Raw genomic sequence first — 21,269 nt, 5'->3', positions numbered from 1 at the left:
ACAACATCTTCTTCTTTGAAGCTAAACACAGTTTCAGGATTGATTCATCACTTGGTCAGTTTGATCAGATAAGAACAACAAACACGTTATTTATTCTATTTTTGGCAAAGAATCTTTAAATATTTAAATATATGGATTTCAATATCATAAATTTTTCTGATTTTTAGGTGCACAGTGTCTACGACAGTTATTTATTGTGCAATATTTATCAGCAATACATGAGTGAAAACACATCCAACAAATATTCATTTACACTTCATGGCCGAGAGCAGAGCAGGGGGAACTCCAGGCCTCGAGGGCCGGTGTCCTGCAGGTTTTAGATCTCACTCTGGGTCAACACAGTTCATTCCCAGGCCTCTGGAGAACCACAGCACATGTTGAGGAGGTCATTCAGTCATTTAAATCAGCTGTGTTGGATCAAGGACGCATCTGAAACCTGCAGGACTCCTGCCCTCGAGGCCTGGAGTCGGACAATCCTGGTCGAGAGAATGAAACTTGTAAATCCGCACAGCAGAGCTCGCTGCTGCTGTCACCAACAGAGGGCAACAGTGCACCTGTTTGCTGTGGCAACAACAACACACTGTCAGTACAGCAGTGCGAGGTGAGCATCTTTTGCCAGTATTATATTCATACATTAAAAGAACTTTCTGTGCTGTTCTTCAGAGATTTATTGCAGAGTTGTTAAGAAGAACAATCTTTTTAGATTCCCTCCCATCAGCACAACAACTCACACCGACACATTTTTAAATGCAAACTTAATCTGTTTCAGGCCTCGAGGCCAAACTTTACACGTCGCAGTTTTTCATTGATCTAACAGTTTGCTGTTCTGCTCTGTGATGAGTGCTGCAGTCTCACAGGGCCATAAGAGGCTTTACTGCTGTACTAACTCTGATATTAACAGTTTATTCTTTCTTATAGCTGAAATGAGCCACCGTGCAGTCCAGTCATCTGGTGAGTGCTGCTTAGTAGATCCAGCTCATGTTCCACACTTGAGTGTTTAACAGATTATTACACTATAGGCACAGTGTGGATGCTTCAGTGTCATGAACAGCTCCTGCAAATTCAGACATTAGACTCCAAGACAGAAAATAAGATTTTAGAGCAAATCTAGAATTTCTCAGCAACGACTGTGGTTTGGTTGGTCTGGTTTCCCACAGCGAGACCAACAGAGACCAACAGAGACAGAGGCCACGTTACCATAACAGCTTCACATCAGCGGTTCTCATCATTAGCAGGTCTTGAAATGAGTTAAATACAACCTGAACAAAACAACATCATGTTACACTCTGTCATTATATATTTAAAACTACACATTGATTGTGTCGTTTCATTATCAACCAAACCTGTAAAAGTTCTGGTAGTTTGAATTCAGTTGTTCGTGCTACCTCAGAGCCACGGAGGAACGAGCACTTATCTTAGAGGAGCCATCGCTCCTTCCCATCAGTCGGGGAGAGGTTGTATGGCCTTTTGCAAGTAATTTGAAATCCATCATCTTATAGTGAGAAAGTCTGTAGATTAGAGGAAAATATTCATTCTTCTCACAATCTGGTGAATCTTCAGAAAATTCATCCTAAGTTCAGACGGCACCATTCTTGGAGAAATTTCCAAAAACAATAAAAACAGTGAAACAACTCTTCTGTCTAAAAACATGGCAGCACAGTAAAAGTTTGAGCAAACTGTCAAACCTCAATGTGAGACCACATTTGGCCGTAACACAGTTTTTAGGGACTCAAACACTTCATATGAACTGTGAACCGCAGCTGTGGTGGAACGAATGAATAGAAATGCATAAATGATGTAAGAAGAGTCACACAGAAAACCTCTAATTATTGCTGTTGAAGGTGTTTCTGAAGCCACTGAATCAGGACGTGCTCGTCTTCTTACACTTTGACTTGGCACAATGTAACATTTGCTGTCATTGAACTGAGGTTGTGTTTAAGTCATTTCAGGTCTGCTGAGGAACAGACGATTAAATAAAACACGTCCTTGTACTTTTCTAACCAGGATTTATCCTCTTATACTGAAAAGCTCTCGGCTCCCACCTTGAACCTCTCCTTCCATGAAGTGCATGTTTCCATCATGTTTGTGTTGAAACAATATATCGAGTTCTTTGCACAGTTTTCATGGTTTTGATTGTAATAAGATGCTCACCATGAGACCCTTCAGAGCCTCGTCCACAGCGATATGAGGCAGCAGCAGCCTCGTATCGCTGTGGCTGAACTGAAGCCACTTTTAGTTACAGCGGGATAAATAAGTTTGTTGTTGGAGAAACTATGAGCCACATTTCCTTCTGCTTCACCTCTGCTGGCAAAGCACAGTTTCCCTTTTCAAAGGGGTCAAATGTTTTTCTGTGGTGTGCAGTTTTTTGTCTTTAGCGGTGAAAAATCGACGAGGCTCCACAGGGCGCCGTCTTTCTTTGTGTTGAACTTGATGCCACTTTAAAAGAAGACTGCAACCCCCTGATGTTGTGAGCACAACAGAAAGATCAGCGAATGAAGGTTGAGGTTCTGAAAACTTAATGTTGGACCCTAACAAGTATTGTTAGCTGCTGACATCATAAACACCGGAGTGCGCGTGCTGTGAGCGCCGACTTTTAAGCGCGTCAGTGTTTTCTGGCAGAAAGTCGCAGAAATGACACTCAGCCTGAAGACGAGAGAATCAGAGCGTTTGTTTGCAGGGAGCTCAGCACTGACTTTATATTGCATCCACATTGTTACTGAGGGGGACAAGGTTACTTCATGGTTGCTGTTTCACGTCCCCAGTTTTCCTCAGATGTGACACTTCCCTGGAAAGAAAAACTTAAAATCCATATTACATGAGCACAAACACACTTTCAGCAGTTTCTTTTTATTCACAGTATTTCTTTTGAAAGCCTCGCAGCCCTTTACTTAAAACTAGCCAACACAAGCTTTTTGGTTGCCAAAAGAAGAAGCCCCCCCCCTCGTGAAGTGTTTTAAAGCGCCCGTCTACAGGAGCAGACGAGAGCAGACTGCAGCATTCGGAGCATCGCTGCTTTCTTTTCTTTCTCGTCACACAGAGGACAGCACCTCCCCAGACACCTCCCTCTCCCTCCTCTCAGCTCGTTCTACATCCATGACAGTGAAGAGAGGCTCCTGGGCCGCGGCTGAATCCTGAGTGAAGGGCGTCTTCACGAATGTCTCAGAGAAGCGTCTCTTCACCTCTGGGTCGGGGCAGAACAGGTATTCATACAGAGCTGCAGCCAGGGTGCCGCCCATTGACGGACCCACCCAGTACACCTGGCACACGGAAACACAGAACACACAGGTGAACCCGAGGATGCTCAAAGTAAGGTCTACGCTTTCATTTCAGTAGAGCTCGGGGACTTTTAAACACAAACCAAGATAACAAAGAAGTTTTCAAATCAAAGTAATAAATTTACAAGAGAAACTTTAGTAAAGGAAGGATGTTTCCATATTTAACTCCTGAAGTGCTGAGATCAGAGATCATGTTGGAAACAAAGTCATAGGATCAACAAAATTAAATGTTTGTACAAAATTCACAGAAAAGTGAGATATGAGATATGTCCTTCTCTTTACGTTTCCTTCTTACTTTATCCGTCATTAAGTGCTTTTTCTTCTTCTTTAGTAAATAACAAATCAAACTTTGTGTGAACGCCACGATGTGCTGCTGCATCACCGTCTCAGCTCACAGAACAGCACAAAACACTGGAGCAGAGATTTGTTACAGAAAAGGAAAAAGCAGAATAAATAATGAGACGTTGGTTTTCCTGCACACTCACTGAGTATCTAAGGAAAGTGTCGGCAGCCCATCATCGCCTGAACCAGCCACAGATGTGAGTGAAGATGAGGATAGAAAGACAAAAAGGACGAAGTGGTGCTAACAGCTGAGAGCGCATCATCTGCACTGATGTGACGGACGCACATCTCTGCTTGGTTATCAGGTGCTGGACGGGCAGTCAGTGTTTATTGTGATCAATGATAAATTCAAATTGATGAAAAGCCACAAACAAAACACTTCAAATATCCGTTTACTTACAATGTTAATGTTAGAAATGACCTTCAGGGCTAAAATATGAGGATAAGAAGACATTTAAAGGCTGTGCTTGTTAAAGTAGAGCTGAATTCATGACTTCTCATTGATGTTCTTCCTGCTGCTCGGCTGACGTATCCTGCAGCGCTGTGACACAGAAATATAATGATCGATCAATAATTAATCCAGCCCAGATCCTGTTTTCCACATAGGTGGAAACAGATCAAATAAACCACTTAAGAGAAATTCTGACTTGAACTCGTTTCCAAACTTCTGGTTTTGGAGCTGCGAGCAAACATGTGCAGACTGTCTGCAGCATCTGCATCCAGCACATCATGTCCTGTTACACTGTGAATCTTTGGCTCACTGTTCCTGCCAGCGTGGCGGTGCAGTGGGAAGCTCGTCTCACTGAGAAAACCCAACATCCCGTTTCTTTTGGTCAGAAGTTTGCAGAGATATTTGAAGAAGAAAATTCTGAAATTCACCAAATCACAAAACAACGAGCTTTATATTGTAAGGGAAGGACGCCACAATAACATGGAGAAAACCCCCCAAATCAAATAACCCCTGTGAGCCGGCGCTCGGTGACGGCGGGAAGGAAAAGCTCTTTGCTAACAGGAAGCCTCCTCGGGCGGGGCCGGGCTCAGGGATGTGCAGCTGCAACCAGCTGGAGACGAGAGAAATTTACACATGAAGGCCAAAAATGTCTTTAGAACAAAGTTTGACTTTTAAACCAAGTCTAAGTGTTGCCTGGCGCAGCTGCAGGGGGGAGTGGTGCAGTGAGGGGGCGGGACCGGGAGGCAGGTGAGCCACAGGTGGTGGCGACTGTGTGATGCCAGGGTCTTCTTTCTGTTTGTCTAATCAGTGACGGCAGAGAGAGCTGGACCGGACCTGTGCAGAAACATTGTAGCGCAAACTTCACAATCTCCTTCTTTGGTTTCTTCATTTTAAAAATCGCTCCTGTTAAAGTCTGGAGGGGACGTGACTCATCCACACCAGAAGCTACACCTATGTTTGCTCAAAGCACTGAACTGTCTAAAGTTACAAAGTTAAAACTAAAACAGCGGCGACATCCGACTCAGCGACTGCCATGTTCAGGATGCCAGCCCCACAGCAGCAGGTACACAGGTAGAAGTGCGACGGCAGAGGAAATGAAAGAGAAAGAGTCTCCCTGTGAAGAGACAGTGCTGCGTGAAAATGATGAGAAGCAGAAAGAATATCAAAGCCGTACAAAGGAGAGAGACTACAACAATCTCCAAGATCAAAATCTAAACAAGAAACGACTTCAAAGCTGGAAGAACACACAAAGACCCAGAATACTAACGAGGCGTCGGGGGGTAACAGCAGAGTTTCTCTGATTATTGTCGAAAAGAGAATTCGTCTTTGTTGTTGGAGAAAACTTTCCAAACAAAAAGCTGACATTGGCCACATTGGTGCAAAATTCCCCATCACATGATTGAAATCATCAACAGAATCAGCTGCAAGATGAGTTTGATATCAGCACAATCTGACGGATCATCACCTCTGTTAGAGACGATCTACAGACAAATATTTTTGATACTGTTTCAGTTATTGTGTTACATGTTTGAGTTTGTACAATATGTTAGAGAATAAATACTGCGCGTTTGTGTTGGGTAAGAAAGCATTACAGCGCTCTCGCTCTGCAGGCCTACTTGTTGTTCCTAGAGTATTTAAAAGTAGAATGGGAGGCAGAGCCTTCAGTTTTCAGGCCCCTCTTCTGTGGAACCAGCTTCCAGTTTGGATTCAGGAGACAGACACTATCTCTACTTTCAAGATTAGGCTTCAAACTTTCCTTTTTGCTAAAGCATATAGTTAGGGCTGGACCAGGTGACCCTGAATCCTCCCTTAGTTATGCTGCAATAGATGTAGGCTGCCGGGGATTCCCATGATGCACTGGGTGTTTCTTCTTCACTCACTATGTGTTAACAGACCTCTCTGCATTGAATCATATCTGTTATTAACCTCTGTCTCTCTTCCACAGCATGTCTTTATCCTGTCTTCCTTCTCTCACCCCAACCGGTCGCAGCAGATGGCCCCGCCCCTCCCTGAGCCTGGTTCTGCTGGAGGTTTCTTCCTGTTAAAAGGGAGTTTTTCCTTCCCACAGTCGCCAAAGTGCTGCTCATAGGGGGTCATATGATTGTTGGGTTTTTCTCTGTATCTATGAAGCGCCTTGAGGCGACTTTTGTTGTGATTTGGCGCTATATAAATAAAATTGAATTGAAAATTGAATTGAATTACAGTGCATGTGTGGTAGCAGGTTAGCGTGAGCCAGGCTGGCAGTGCAAATGTGCAGAAATGTGTGTTTGTACGAGTCAGAAATAAATCTGAACAGCTCACATTAGGAAGAATTATTTTTTCAAAGCTTGGGACAGAAATTCGCCACCTCAACCTCTGATGTACGAAGCGAATCCAACAGACAAAGAAGTAATTCTTCTTATGTTCACTTATCCAAACATAATCAATCAGGTTCAGCAGTGACACAAAGGTCGTGATCACCTCGATCAGCTGAAGGTCTCTCAGTTTCATTATGAATGTGTCGAAGTAAAAGCGCCGGCCTTCGAAGCATGTGAGCGGTCACACACGGACAGGTCTGCTGCTAACGGCCATGTTTTACAAACCAAGAACAAACTATAGTAGCAGAGGTTAAACACAGGACAAGCTCAAAGGGAAGCAGAGCAAAGGCGTGCTGTCAGCTGTAACCTCGACGCCGTTAAACCGTCGAAGAACGATTAAAGAACAGGAAAAAACACAACACATTATAACTCATAAAGATGCAAACAGGTAAACACGATCATTCACTTGTATCTGTGTGGAGACGTCTGCAGTTCAGCTGTTGTTTCAGTTGCTATGAAGACTTCCTGTAAACAGCACTAATCAATGCAACTGTGCTGCTGCTGTGTGCTGCCTTGCAGACAGTGTCAGCATGCCTGCTGCAGGAAACGATGCTATAAAAACAAAGCATTGTGGACCAGACACTTAATGACCTGAAACTCCCACAAAGCTCCATAAAGCTGAGGGCAGCTGCAGATTCTTATTGAATTGATGCCTGTAACTATTTCCACACATTAACTACGTATAATTTCTGAAAAATATTTGGGACTGAAATTAGTTTCAAAATGGCAAAAGCTGCACTCACTCTGCAGCTACAGAAACCAAAGCTCTGCATTTTGAATATTGATCAAAATGTTGTTACCCAGTGGTTTTCCCAGGACCATGTGACCATCGCTGGGCCGAAGGACCGAGCAGGGTTCATACTGGCTCCAGTGAAGGGAATCTGAGGGGACAGTCACAACCAGGCGATGAACCTCACAGACGAAACAACAAGTTTGAGTTAAGGACAGCTGGGCTTCGTTTAAGGAGCCTGAAGATGCTTCAGCTCTCACAAGGAGAGGTTAAAGACCTCCACCAGCTTTTAGAACTGCAGAAGCTTCTCCTCCTAACCTCCTAACCTCATCACTAGCTCTAAATCAAAAACAGAAAATAACAAATCCAGTTGTAAGAACATCTATTAAAATATGGCTTCAATTCAGAAGGCACTTCAGTTTGCAACAGGTTAGTCATTTTTCCCCTGTTGCTTTTAACCCTTTTTTCCATTTCAGATAAAGCATCCAAATTTGGCACAATAATGGTTTGAAGTTTTTTTACAATTTATTTTCAGGAGAAACTTTTAACACCTTTGACGCTCTGATGAGAGATTACAATATACCAACCTCACATATGTTTAGATTCCTGCAAATACGAAGTTTTGCAAAAACATTGTTTCCTTCTTTCCCCTACCTACCTCCTAAAAATCAAGTGGATACTATTGGAAATAGATCCTTTTGGCAAAAGGAGAATCTCCGTCATATACAAACTGATGCAGAGCTTAAGGCCTATTACTTGGGAAATACTAAAAATAATTGGGAAAAAGACGTTGGGGTGGATTGATCTGATGATGAGTGGAGATCTTGTTTGAATCGTATACATACTTCCTCCCTTTGCCATCATTTAATTCAGTTTAAAATTCTTCATCGTCTTCATTATACAAGAGAGAGGCTTTCAAAGTTTTTCCCAGAAGCCGATCCCGCCTGTCCCAGGTGTGGACATAAACCAGCAAATGAGGGTCACATGATGTGTCCACCCCTGGATAATTACTGGGGAAATATATTTAAAGCATTATCTCACATCAGTGCGCAGAACTTAGTGCTTGATTTCTGCATTGGCATTTTTGGAGTTATGCCTCAATACAAAATGAGTAAAAGGAAAATGGCAGAGCATTTGCTACATGCTGCCCGTAGACGTATTCTATTCCTGGAAGTCTGATAAGCCTGCTTCATACATACATGGTTAAAGGAGGTGCTTTTCTTTTTACCACTGGAAAAACTTAGATTCAGATTCTCTCATCACAACAAAAAGTCTCTGCAACTTGGAACCCATTTATTGACCATATAAAAACATATTTTGTGACGTACATTTTTTGTTTGTTTTGTTCTGTTTCTCTTTACATGAGCCTCGGGTGGGGAGAGAGAGAGGGGGGGGGGGGGGTTCTTTTTTTTTTTGTGTGTGTATAATCGCAGCGTTTTCATTATGTATTGTAACCATGATTTGTGAAAAAAAATAATTTAAAATAAATAAATAAATAAATAAATAAAGTCCAAAAAAAAACCAAACTGCAGAAGCTTCTTGGATAAGCAGTGAAACGCTTTCATGAACTTAAGAAGAAGGTCAGCTGCCTTAAATTGAAGCACCGATGGCTACTGTGAGCTGGAGGACTGACCCGTCTCTTAAACTGATGATCTACCAGGTGTTGTCACATCTGGCACCTTCCTGTTCTCCTGACTTTGTGAAAACACTCAGTAACCATTCAGTCGTCTAACTGACTGAAACAAGCACATCAAATTCACTGTCCACACTAACAGTCACAGCACAGTGATCACCTGAGCTCAGTTACATACATCAATGATGTATATCTACACTATAAACAGTTAATCACATAATTGAAGGTTGGTTTTGTGGCTTCATCAGCTGCAGTAACGTGAGAGACTAAACTGGACCTTCCTCTTTATGCTGTTGGTTCCTCTTTGAATATTTTCTGCTGAAGAATTATTACATAACATTTATGAATTAACACAGCATGTATGTTGAAGAGAGTAGAAAATGTTCTGACGAACGTGTGAACTGAGGTTTGTAAGTAATCTTAAACATGTGCCCCTTCACATAATAAGCTGTTCCTGATTACAATGACGACTGAATTTCTCCCACATCACGATGAATCAGTGCGGCGTGCTGCACAGGTGTCTGGGTACTTACAGCGAACAGGTGACCAACACAGACAGAAAGGCCAATAGCCAAAGCAGATGAACCTTTGAGGTCTTTACGTTTGTGGTCACAGGTGGCAAAGATGGTGAAGATCAGCTGAAAGGTGATGAAGAGCTCTACGACCAGGGCGGTGCCCACAGAGATGCTTTCATTCACCTGTGTGAGCATGTAGTCAGATTACTGTATTCACAGGCAAAAGGTCGGCAGTGAAGAATGAAACTGTCACACATGTAAAGACACACACTCCTGCTCTCACCTCAGTGACTCCCATCCCACCCCTGACAGAGGCGGGGGTGATCCCGTACAGTACGGCCGCCCCGACTGTGGCCCCCACGCACTGGGCCAGGAGGTAGAAGACTGCTTTAGCCAGGCTCAGCTTCCTGGTCACGACCATGGCTACTGTGACCGCCGGATTGATATGAGCCCCGCTAATGTGGCCGAAGCACCGCACCATGGTGGCAATAGTCAGGCCGAAGCAGAGAGAGATGAGCACGAGGTCGGGGGGGTGGGGATCCTCAGTGCCCCAGTTGATGGTTGAACCGAGGCCAAGCAGGACAAAGATCAGCATGGCAGAGAACTCCGCCGCCACACAGCGCCAGAACTCCTTCGTCCAGATGCCCTTAAAGGCAGTCATGGCTTTGTCTCGAGTGAAGCACGGCCGGGACTGAGAGTGTGGATTACAGGGACAGCAACACCTCCTGGAAGAGAGCGTGGAGACAGGAAGCAGTGAGACGGGGGTCTTTTAATGGGGAGACAACACATGGACAACGTGTTGGTTTCACGATGACGCAGCTCACCTGGATTTGAAAAGAGAGAGAGAGTAGAGCAGGTTCCCACCTCATTTGTTAGTTTTGAGCTTGAGTGGTTCTGTGCTTGCTCACTGTGGACGAAACCTTTCTCTGCTCTGCTCTGCACCATGGCCTTAGCTTTAGTTTGCTTTGTAAACGGTGTGACAGGAAAGCACACTTTCTTATTCACTGCAGATAAACAAGTTCACACTATTCAAGCTGAGGAGGTCTGAGAATGACTATCATTATATTGTATCAATGCAACCTACAAGGATGGAAATGCTCTATTCTATTCTATTCTATTCTATTCTATTCTATTCTATTCTATTCTATTCTATTCTATTCTGTGACTTTTCTTCTGGTGTCATATTAAGACTGTTAACCTGCCTAATCAAGATTTAACTCGTCAAGCTTGGCTCAAAAAGTATGTGGATGCTCTAGTTTCTGAAAGTGTTTTTAGTGTTTGTCCAAATAAACAAATAAACAAATAAACAAATAAATAAATAAATAAATAAATAAATAAATAAATAAATCCCTACCCTGGCTAATGGGGTAAGGGGAACAGGTGCATATTAACAAAAACAACATTAATTACTAAACAACTTAATATGAACTAGATTTTGACTCCTCATCATGAGCTGGTGCTTCCAGGTAGCTAATAAGGAATATCCCACTTAACAGGCTTTATCAACTTCCTGTGCTGTAATGGTGCATACCAGATTAACAAACTAATGTTTTTTTGTAATTAGTTGCAGTGAGAAAATTACACAGTGGGCTTTGAGCTTACAGAGCCCTTCAGGGCGTGAACCAGTGTGGAGAATTGCCCACTCGGCACAGTCGGTAGTCTGCCCTCATTTCTATTTTTAGCTTTCAAATGCCTTTTAAAAGCTGTCTGAGCTTTTGGATTGATTGCATTTGTAATTGACCACACAAGGATGCTGCTAAACAAAAATGTATTTACTGCCATATTTGTGCTTAATTACATTATGATAAATGATCAGAAACTGCAAATGAGTGCGTACAAACTGTAACGGTGGGACAAATGATGGGTCAGTGACTCTTCTGGAGGGTCAATCCAACCCTGCAGATAATTAAAAAAGATAAAAACCACGGGGAGCGAGCCAAAGATCCACTGTCTCATTAGCTACTCTAATTGGTTTCAACCTAGATGTTCATGAATTTATTTTAATGAACCACATACTTTGACGTTAAATCAATCGTTGCTACAGACGATAAATGACTGAAATCGAGCTTTTTGGTAATAATGTTTAAGCGTAATAACACCGACGAGCCACAGATCTGGCACACATGGCCAGATCAGTCTTTCACCAAGACTCTCAGACTCATTTGTTTGTAGATCACAGTGGTTTCTTTGTCTGTTTGATCTATCTGGGAACAATGTGATACCATCCGAGCCAAGAATTTCACACAGTGCAATAATTGTGTGGGCCTCTTTTTGATTTTGTAGTGTGCACAGAAACAATGCTGCTGTCATACATGTGAAGGTTTATTTTGGAATCCGAGTACAGAAAACATTTGAGATGTTGTACTGTTGTGTGTAGCTGAGTTAGTAAAGTTAGCCCACAACATAAAATGTAAATTGACATCAGAGTTTATGTGAAATCAGAGGTCTTATTTCATTTACGAGACATGTTTTAAAAAGCTTGTTAGATGTTAGACGCAGTGAAGGAGCAGAGCTGAAGGCAACATCTGCCCAGCTGTGTTCCAGCCCTCACAGTGGTCATGAGTTCTGGGTGCAAAGTGAACACGACTGCAGATACAAACCATAAACAGAGTTTCACTGTGAAATCCACTAAAAAGTTGATGTTGACAAATCCAGTGAGCAGATCCTGGATAATAATAATAATAATCCATAATTTCTATAATTAGGGTTATAGGGTTATTATCTATAATCAATAATAATAATTTCTGCTAATATTGAACATATCTTCTACATAATATAATCTAAAAGTAAACATGAAACCCATAAAATTATCAGGGAACTGTTTGGGTCACGGGGCAAGAAACACGAGCCCCATAAAACTGGAACTCTATTTGCAGCCGCTGAGGACGCCCCCTGCTGGCCATTCAAAATCTGTCGCGCACTTTTGCCTCACAGGAAGAAGGTCCTGAGTTGGACTCACACTAATATGTAAATGTGATCCTTTTTCTTCAAAAACAAATAAATTCTTAATTTCTAAAGTTAGAAAACATTTGGTTTCAACACCATTAAGCTTTTAATGTGACCCACAGCAGCCCGGTTTTTCCCTGTAGGATTATTATTTGTTTATTTGGAACAGAGAGGCAAACACTCAGGGCGGATTAAATGATTATGATGCAGGTGTTTGCCTTTCTGTTCCATTAAAAATATCCTTTATTCCTATAAGTTTGTCACTGTTGCTCCTTCATTATTTATACAATGTAAACAACCAACTCAACTCAACCACAACACTTAAACACAACACAGCACTCAGAAGCTACCCTGCAGCTTCACAAGTGTTTAATCTGCACTGGTCACTTCACTTTATTGTCATTGATATTTATATTTAAAGTGCAATACTGTGATTTTCTGCTGCTCATTCCTGTGCAATATCCCATCTGCCCTCCGTCATATTTCTTTTCAAGATTTTCTTATTTAATTACTAGTGTACATATATTTATATTTATAGACACATATATATTTAGTCATCTTTTCTCTTTTAACATGTCTTTCTAATATTTTGCTCCTTACTATTTTTCAATTTTTTTTCAATTATTTTATTTTATTTTATTATATTTTATTATATTTCTGTACTGTATCATGCTGCTGAGTGACTGCTGCTCGTCAAACACATTTCATTGCAATGTTGACCCTGTGCTAACTTGCATATGACAAATAAAACTGAAAACTGAAACAGAAGAGAAGAGACATGAAAGCCATCCATCGCTTCTCAACAGCAGCAGTAAAAATAATAATAATGATAATAATTCATTTTTTAATTGAATATCCAGTATAACAAATTTATATTAAAACAAAATAAGCATTAAAATAAGGATGTAAACTACAACCAACAATATTATTACCCTTAATGTGAATATATATTTTAAAACAACCTGAGTTGAAAGTATGAAATTGATATTTTTCAGCAATATAACATTTTGCTCTATAATGTAATGTATAAGCTAAAACCAAACGTGTCGGCCCAGACAAAACGTCTCCTACCGCGTTGTTGCAGCTCCACGCGTGTACTCACCTCAGGCGCTGCAGAGCCCCGCCGCTCTCCGTCATGACTCCACCAGCAGCACGGGTGTTTCTGGCTTTTATAGCGGGGCTCTGTGCGTGAATGCACAGTTTGTCTGTTAGTGATTAGGGTCTAGCTTGGCCTGGTCTGACCTCGATGGGCAGAAAAATGAAACGACTGTGGAGTGAGCAGGGGCGTGTCCAACGTTTTCCTGTGGGGTGCCACAGAAGGGGTACAGAGAAGGGCTGGGCTCTCACTCATGCAGATTTAATACATGTTCAAGAGTCTTAGGTAAAATTCACAATCCTACAGGAAACATGTAAATAAAATATTCGGGAAGTTATTTGGGAAATGACATAAGGAGATTTAGTGACTTTGCCCTGCACTGGTCCTATACATGGTCTCGTACCACCTCCTTGTACTACTGAGGTTGACACCTGCATGATTTCTGTTGTGAACGGACACTTTATAAATAAAACTGAACTGTACTGAACAATTAATGTGAGTTTTATAGAGCACAACGAGCAGAAAAGATCAGACAGAGCATGTGATTCCAGCCCAGACTTACAGTTTCATATTCTCAAAGCCATTTGTCCTAAAAGGCCGACCAAAAAACACTGACATGAAGCAATGACAATGATCCACTCAGACTTAAACGTTTTATGAAGAATATTCTCGCAGCTAACAATTTAAGATTGAAGGCAGAGCTCGGAGATGGTAAACAGCAATTCATAGCTCATATATTTTTCATTTAGGAAATATGGCTGAGGTCAGACATATTTTATTCATACTCCTGAGTCATCCCTTATTACTCATCATGCGCTCTCGAGCACCCAAATTTTGGTCATGCGATTTCAAATCCTAAATAAAAACTCAACAAAACAGACTCCCAGCTTCTCTAAGCTGATATTTTGCACAGTTATCAGTAGATTTCTGCTAAACACAACAGCTTGCATGGCAGCAAGTCTGCTCTGCATGTTGTCAGTATTATTATCTGTGAGAGAAACCCCCTTCCGTCATTGCTACTGGATAAACACTGACACGCTGCTGAAACACAAAGCTGCTACTGTTTATGCTTCTTCAAGCAAGCTGACAGAGCAGCACACAAACAAACAGCCACGTTATATAAGTATTACACAAGATCTGTCATATATACAATAGAGGCACAATGTGTAAAACCAAAAACAACACACACACAAATCTCGCTAAAGGGCCGCAGTCCAAAACTTAAAAGAGGGTTATGTAACGTGCTTAGTGGCAGAGAGGAGACAAGAGTATCATCTGTTTCTGTTTGTTCGTGCAGCCGGATGCTGTCACAGTTACAAATCCTCTGTTGTAACGCCGTCTGGCCCAATCAGTGTTGCTCAAGTTACTTGGAAAAAGTAATTAGCAACTAATTACTGATTACTTCTTAAAAAAAATTTATCCCATTACTTTACGGATTACTTACTTTCAAAAGTGATTAGTTACTTAGTTACTTTTTAAAAACACGATACCCAACCATGTAATAAAGCAGTGGTTCCCAAACTTTTTTCGCTGGGCCCCCCTTTGTTTTACAGAAAAATGTTCACGCCCCCCGCGCACGCGCACACACGCACGCACACACACACACACGCACGCACCAACACATCCTCCAACCACACACACCCATATTTTGCGCCATTGCGGTTTCTTTCACACCTCAAACATTTAGTAAACAATTAAGCAAATACAAGTAATCTGCAGCTAGTAAGAAAATAAACTACTAATTCTTTTACACTATGTCCACACCTACACGGGTATTTTTGAAAACGCAGCTGTTTCGTCCACACGTAAACGGCGTTTCGAATCACCGAAAACGGTGGCTTAGAATGAAGTTGGTTTGGAAACATATTCAGCGATGCTTCATCTCCTGCTGTGCGTTTGTGTAGGCGCCGTGCTAGCAGTGCCCAAGCATTGTTGTTTTTTTTGTTTTTTTTCCCCCCCTTTTCATGCCGCGCCCCCCCTGCAATGGCTCTGCGCCCCCCCTAGGGGGCGGGCCCCACACTTTGGGAAGGTCTGTAATAAAGTAACAGACCTTTCAGCCCAGTTCTATTTGTCTGCATAATCCATCATATAACACTGAATCAAATGGAAACGTCTCTTTTTAAAACTTGTTTTATTAGTTTTAATCTTTTAACTTTATGCATCGAGCAAAAATGACAATATCTGCAACAGTCTTTGACTGGAAGACATTATTTACCGTTTAAACCCATGTTCTGCATATTCCAGCATAAACAGTAAAATAATGCTTTGTGTTTACACTCTTTCAAATAGATGAAAGTAAAAGCAGCACTGAGTGCTGTCGCTCTTATTGCCACGTGTTTATCAGGAGTGGGGCGGGTGGAGGTTTGCCCACAGCGGTCCTGTCAGTGGGGGGTTTCTCTGTGAATGTCACGTTCCCGTGGCAGCGTGACATTCAGATTTGAAGTTTAATTTTTCACTGTAGAAAGAAGTTTTCTTCCCACGCAGAGTGAACAGCAGACGCTAATGTTTGTGTCACTTTTTACAGAATCAAACTCAAAGTAATGTGATTACTTCCACACTTTAAACGCTGCATGGTCGTACTCTCTCCATCACGCCATGTTATCCACGTCTGTCGCAAAAAAGCATGACGGTTTAGTAATGCAGTAACGCAGCATGCTTACGGGAAAGTAACAGTAATCTAATTACTTTTTTCGCAATAGTAATCCCTTACATTACTCGTTACCTGAAAAAGTAATCAGATTACGCATTACTGCCCATCTCTGGGCACAATAATGAATAGATTTGGCTGTTTGGCTCATTGCTTGTGTAACGTGAAGCCCCTGAACCATCAACGCATGAATAACCTCATAAACAAATGTGTATGAAAACAGGACTAAAGTCACTGTTCGACCTCACTGGTGTCTGTGCTGCTCATTCTTTTCTGCAGGTGGATGTTAAACCCGTATTAAATACACAAGCACTGTGTTATTGTGCATTCCCAATTCTTTTATTTTAAGATTTTACTATATATTTTTAAAAACCTTTCATGGATCAGCACCATCGTGCAAATCTGAGCTGCAGATTCCAAAAATATTCCCTGGAGGTGGCTGACGTCCTGGACCAGCTGCTCCAGGCACTCCCAAAAACCTGGATGAAAACCCGGATCAATCCAGCTTTCTCTGTTAGTGCTCTCAAACTGTGCAACGATCGCCCATGGCCACTTTGTTGCCTGTTTGAGAGCCGTGTGTTCTTATCTTTACCTTTTATTTTGTTTTTATTGTTTTACTGATTGTGTTGTGTCATGTTTGGTGTCTTGAACACACGTTTTCCAAACTCTTAGCTTTAAAAATGCTTAATAAATCAAACAGGATTGGGTTAGATTGAAAATCTATTCTACAAGCTGCATTTACATGCAGGTCGTCTTTAACAGCTAACATGTAAACCATCTAGATTCCTCCACTACTTCCTTGCAAAGGCTACAGCACAGAGTACATAAGTATGTAATGTAGTTATTTGGTCTATTTTAGTAGTTAACTACTGATTAACTTGTGGTGGACGGTAAGTAAACACATTTACAGAAGCGCTGTATTTATTCATAACTTTAAAGGTAGTTAAAATCTTTACACGACCCTTTTACTTCACAGTCAGCATTTTAAACAACTTGATGCTGTATAATCACTTGTTATCCGTCAGTCTTTAGAAACTCTTACTTCCACTGATTCTCTTCCAGATCCTGTTGCCTCCAGCTGTTTATTTTCCTTTTGAGGGAGCACAGATGTGCAGGAAAAGCTGTTTGCCGTCGTTACCTAAAAATCATTCCTATGAAAAGGCAAAACAGGATAACTGGTGACTTGAAATTTAATATCAAAAGCAAAACAAAAACTAGCTGTGTGTCTCTTTATGTCTTGTGACCTTTACAAGGTGTACCTGTTATCGTCTTCATCTGTTTTCCTTCCTATTTGAATTCCTCTCTGTGCTTCTTCACACACACCAGGATTTCCTTCTGTCTGGCAAAACTGCATTTTATCCTAACATCTGGCTGATGTGTGTCACTTTTCTTGTCTCAGATAAGTGACATGCACGGTCCTCATCTGATGGTCTCACAGCACTGTGGTTCGCTTTTAGGTTGGAAACATTTTCTTTATGAGCACATTTGTTTTGCATCTCGGTCAGTGTGCTATATCACAGAGGTGATATAAGGTAGACCCCTATTACTGTAGGGTCTGCCTTACAATATAAAGCGCCTTGAGGCGACTGTTGTTGTGATCTGGAGCTGTATAAATAAACTTGAATTGAATATACACACCTACAGGTGGAGATCAGCGGAGCAGCATAAACTGCAATATTCAAACAAATTTGCTAAAAGGAAAGAACACGCTGGTCCACGGGGATCCAAACAATGCTGAATCTAATATACTTAGAAAACACGCCGAACGTCAGACATAAACAAAAGATTTAGTGGTAAATAATGGTGAAAGTAAATACAAATGTTATGTGTTCACACTTCATGGGGCAGCTGAAGGTCAAAGCACTGATTTGTCCCAGTCGCTGTAACACAGGGCACACACATGCTGCTTAAATCAGAGCAAGGAAGTTTGCATGCTGCTGTGCATGCTGCTGTGCATGCTACTGTGCATGCTGCTGTGCATGCTGCTGTGCACATGTTGGAAAATAAAAGATGACATGACAGACTGTTTTTATTTTTTAACAGAATACCACATGTGCACTTCCTGTGTGATCATACACCTGCTCCTTTTGTCCTCTTGTTCTGTACCTTTGTTCTGACTTTATTGTTTTAACCTGAGGGCTGGACGTGCACATGTATGAATAAAAGAAGGAACGCTTGGACACTGCTAGGGTTAGACACTGCTATCTTACCTTTGGCTTCACCTGCACAGCGGTGGTGCCAAGTTACACCCGCACACGCTGGGCTGTCCACATCCCAGACAAACAGCATCCCACAGCCGTTTATGTTTTTAAAACCCTTTTGCAGAGAGAGGCATCTTTTGAAAAATCTATTGATAGCAGTGTTGAATATTCTTACACAGTAAAGAAAAACGAAACAACTACACATGAAATAAATAAATAATAAATAATTGCACCACAAAGGTGGTTTGTTTTACTGCAACCTGTCATTTACTGCAGTTACTTTTATTTGTTTAGAGGTGTGAATAAACTGCAATGGAGTTTGAAAACAAAGTATGTGTGTGTGTGGTTGGAGGGTGTGTTTGTGCCGGGGGGGTTCTTGTAAAACGAAGGGGGGCACGTTTGTGAACCACTGGACTAACTAGTGCTTCGACTCACTGATGATTCTGTTGTTCCCTCAAACAAATATTGGAACATCCATTAAAGAATTAATAAAATGCAAAAGCCGAAGCTTCAAAATAGAGAGTTTTAAATACAGGACCATCTCTGACAACATCCTTTATAATGAAGCTCGATCAGTCTGGAGCTCTGCTTTGACCCAAAGAAACTTAAGTGGGCACAATTCAGTTTTTCTGTTTATGATCCATCTGTTTCACTCGTACAGCTCAAACTGCAGTTCACGAAGCCTTCAGTAGAGGGCAGTAGAACACCAACCAAAAGCACAAACATACACTAGAGAGGGTATTATGTTCTCTCCTCTTACATTGTGTCTCACTTAGTTTCAAACTCAGCAGTGGTAATTACTATCTCCTTCTTTATCAGTGATTTTCTGCAGGAAAAAAATCTTTTCCACTATGCTGAGGCAATTATTTCTCTGCGTCTCCCTCACACATTTCTGTCTCACACACACTGATTCTTGTCAGCTTCATGGACCATGGGGGCTTCTGTTCTTGTCCCTGATTGGCTGATTGATTCTGACATTTCCACAGCCTGATCATTTCCTCTTCTCCTGAATATGAATGTGTGCAAATTTCTCCTCGGGAATATGGGGTTTTCTCAGTGTGTGTCTGTGTGTGTCTGTGTGCACATGCATGTGAGCGCATGCACTCAGATATACGTTGGAATCAGAAGCTTATAAAAGATTGAAAATACACATACAATGATTTCTTTTTTGTGCAAACAGAATAAATATAATGATAAAACCACAGAAATGACACCAGTTAGTTAGTTAACACTAGTTAGTCCTGTTATGGTAACAGATGTTTGATGATGGTCTTTGGTCGCACATGTTCGAGGACTCGATGGCTGTCATCATGACTAATATCAGTCATTTTAAACGCTGAGGTTTTAACAGTGACACGTTGACTTATTAAGGTGCAATATTGCACACAACGGGTATGATTATGTTTTGCTTTCTTAGCAGTAGTGGGACTTGGTAATAAAGAGATTACAGGGTCATTAAAATGAGAGCTAACTCCTTTAAAGCATGGATGGCTGAGGCTTGAGGGATCTCGTTGATTGTTTTGTGACCAGGCCTCCAAATTCCCAAGATCTCAGTGCAATTGCTGGAACCTCAACCCTGCAAACCACAACAACCCGAAGCATTCAGCCCAGGCTGTGGTGCTGCCTTCCACACAGGAAGAGAAAAGCAGCCATGTGACAATCAGACACCATGAAATTTCAAATCAATTCAGCCACTTGTTGAAATAACTTTGAGACTAGTGATTGAAGCTACTACCAGTGGGATCAATCAATACGACTGGTGACTGAAGGGCTTACCACCAGTGACTGACTGGCTGGGCTGATGTGCTTTTAAAACCATGTGACACCTCCAGGGGTCAAAGGTCTATTTTTCCATCAGGTAGGTGGTTTTCATGCTACCTCATCTGATACCCATGGAGACCATTTTAAAGATGGGGCTGTCCATGGTTTAGTGAATAAATGAGATTCAATTCAATTCAATTCGATTGTATTTATATAGCGCCAAATCACAGCAAAAGTCGCCTCAAGGCGAGATGCAGATAAGTCTGGATGCTCTGCAAACAGGGAAACTGCAGGAGCTTAAACAGAAAGAGGCTCAGTTACATTTAGACAAAATACTGTCAACTTCCAAACGTACACTTGTTATTCTGAATGAATGGGCGAATACATACATAATACACAAAGTACCTGAATGATACGAACATGGACTATCCAGAGCTCTGATTTCATGGGTAGTTTAATGTGTCCACAGGTCACCATGCTGGTTTGAGACAACACCAACCTGCACTACACAAAGTCATGTGCAGTGAGCATCATTTCACCCGCTCAAATCAATTCAGCAGGGATATAAAACATGGTAAATGGCCTGTATTTGTATAGCATTTTACACATCCAGTCATCCACACATTGGTGATGGCAGCTACATTGTAGCCACAGCCACCCTGGGGCGACAGAGGCGAGGCTGCCGGGCACTGGCGCCACCGGGCCCTCTGACCACCACCAGTAGGCAACGGCTGAAGTGTCTTGCCCAAGGACACAATGACCGAGACTGTCCGAGCCGGGGCTCGAACCGGCAACCTTCCGATTACAAGACGAACTCCCAACTCTTGAGCCACGATCGCAAACATATAACATCTAACATCATCAGGTACAATCAAGTCAGCTTGTCAACCCTTAAACTTTTAAATGCAAAAGAAATGTTTTCAGTCAGTCACAACAGGAGCAAAGGATCGGTACGGATTCACAAAAATACATGTAAACTGTCATTTTGCTTAATTGCTGTTTATTTTGATGACGTACCCAAAGAAGTATGGATACGTCTAGAAGAGAGGGCAGTGTGCTTTTCTTAACACAATCACGGAGAGTAACAGGATACCTCAGGAATAAGGAAGAAGTGCACTGGTATGGAATGGAAAGTTGGAGCAGCCGCAGAGGGAAAACGTTCATTAGTCGTAGCATGAAGCTGCTGGAAACAGTCGCTGAAGGCAGGGTAAGACTGGCGACTCTCAAATCCACAGGATAGAAAAGAACCAAACTGTGTCTTTGTGATTTTAGAAGAAACACATGACAGGTTTAAAGAAAGTCACTGTGATTCTGT

The 21,269-nt window shown here is 41.8% G+C and overlaps 1 protein-coding gene across 3 annotated transcripts; it reads right to left on the bottom strand.

Moving 5' to 3' along the window:
- Nucleotides 1-2,224: 2,224 nt before the first annotated feature.
- On the bottom strand, nucleotides 2,225-13,516 carry LOC146502346 (aquaporin-4-like). Of its 3 annotated transcripts, XR_014869507.1 has the most exons (6): nucleotides 13,352-13,516; nucleotides 9,587-10,028; nucleotides 9,322-9,486; nucleotides 7,226-7,306; nucleotides 3,761-4,158; nucleotides 3,166-3,257 (listed from the first exon to the last, which is right to left on the bottom strand). XR_014869507.1 is itself a non-coding variant. In XM_085133536.1 (5 exons), exons 1-5 carry the CDS (start codon nucleotides 13,384-13,386, stop codon nucleotides 3,030-3,032), a joined length of 951 nt encoding a protein of 316 aa, XP_084989662.1. In that variant the 5' UTR covers nucleotides 13,387-13,516; the 3' UTR covers nucleotides 2,225-3,029. The 3 variants fall into 3 exon arrangements, 2 of the variants coding, with proteins under 2 accessions (XP_084989662.1, XP_084989663.1); XM_085133536.1 differs by lacking the exon at nucleotides 3,761-4,158 and having other exon boundaries at nucleotides 2,225-3,257; XM_085133537.1 differs by having other exon boundaries at nucleotides 3,149-4,158.
- Between the last annotated feature and the right edge of the window lie 7,753 nt (nucleotides 13,517-21,269).

This window comes from Neolamprologus multifasciatus, chromosome 15 (genome assembly GCF_963576455.1).
Source record: "Neolamprologus multifasciatus chromosome 15, fNeoMul1.2, whole genome shotgun sequence".
Lineage (NCBI taxonomy): Eukaryota > Metazoa > Chordata > Actinopteri > Cichliformes > Cichlidae > Neolamprologus > Neolamprologus multifasciatus.
Note: the sequence above shows the minus strand (reverse complement) of the source record. Positions and strands in the feature narration are given on the sequence as shown.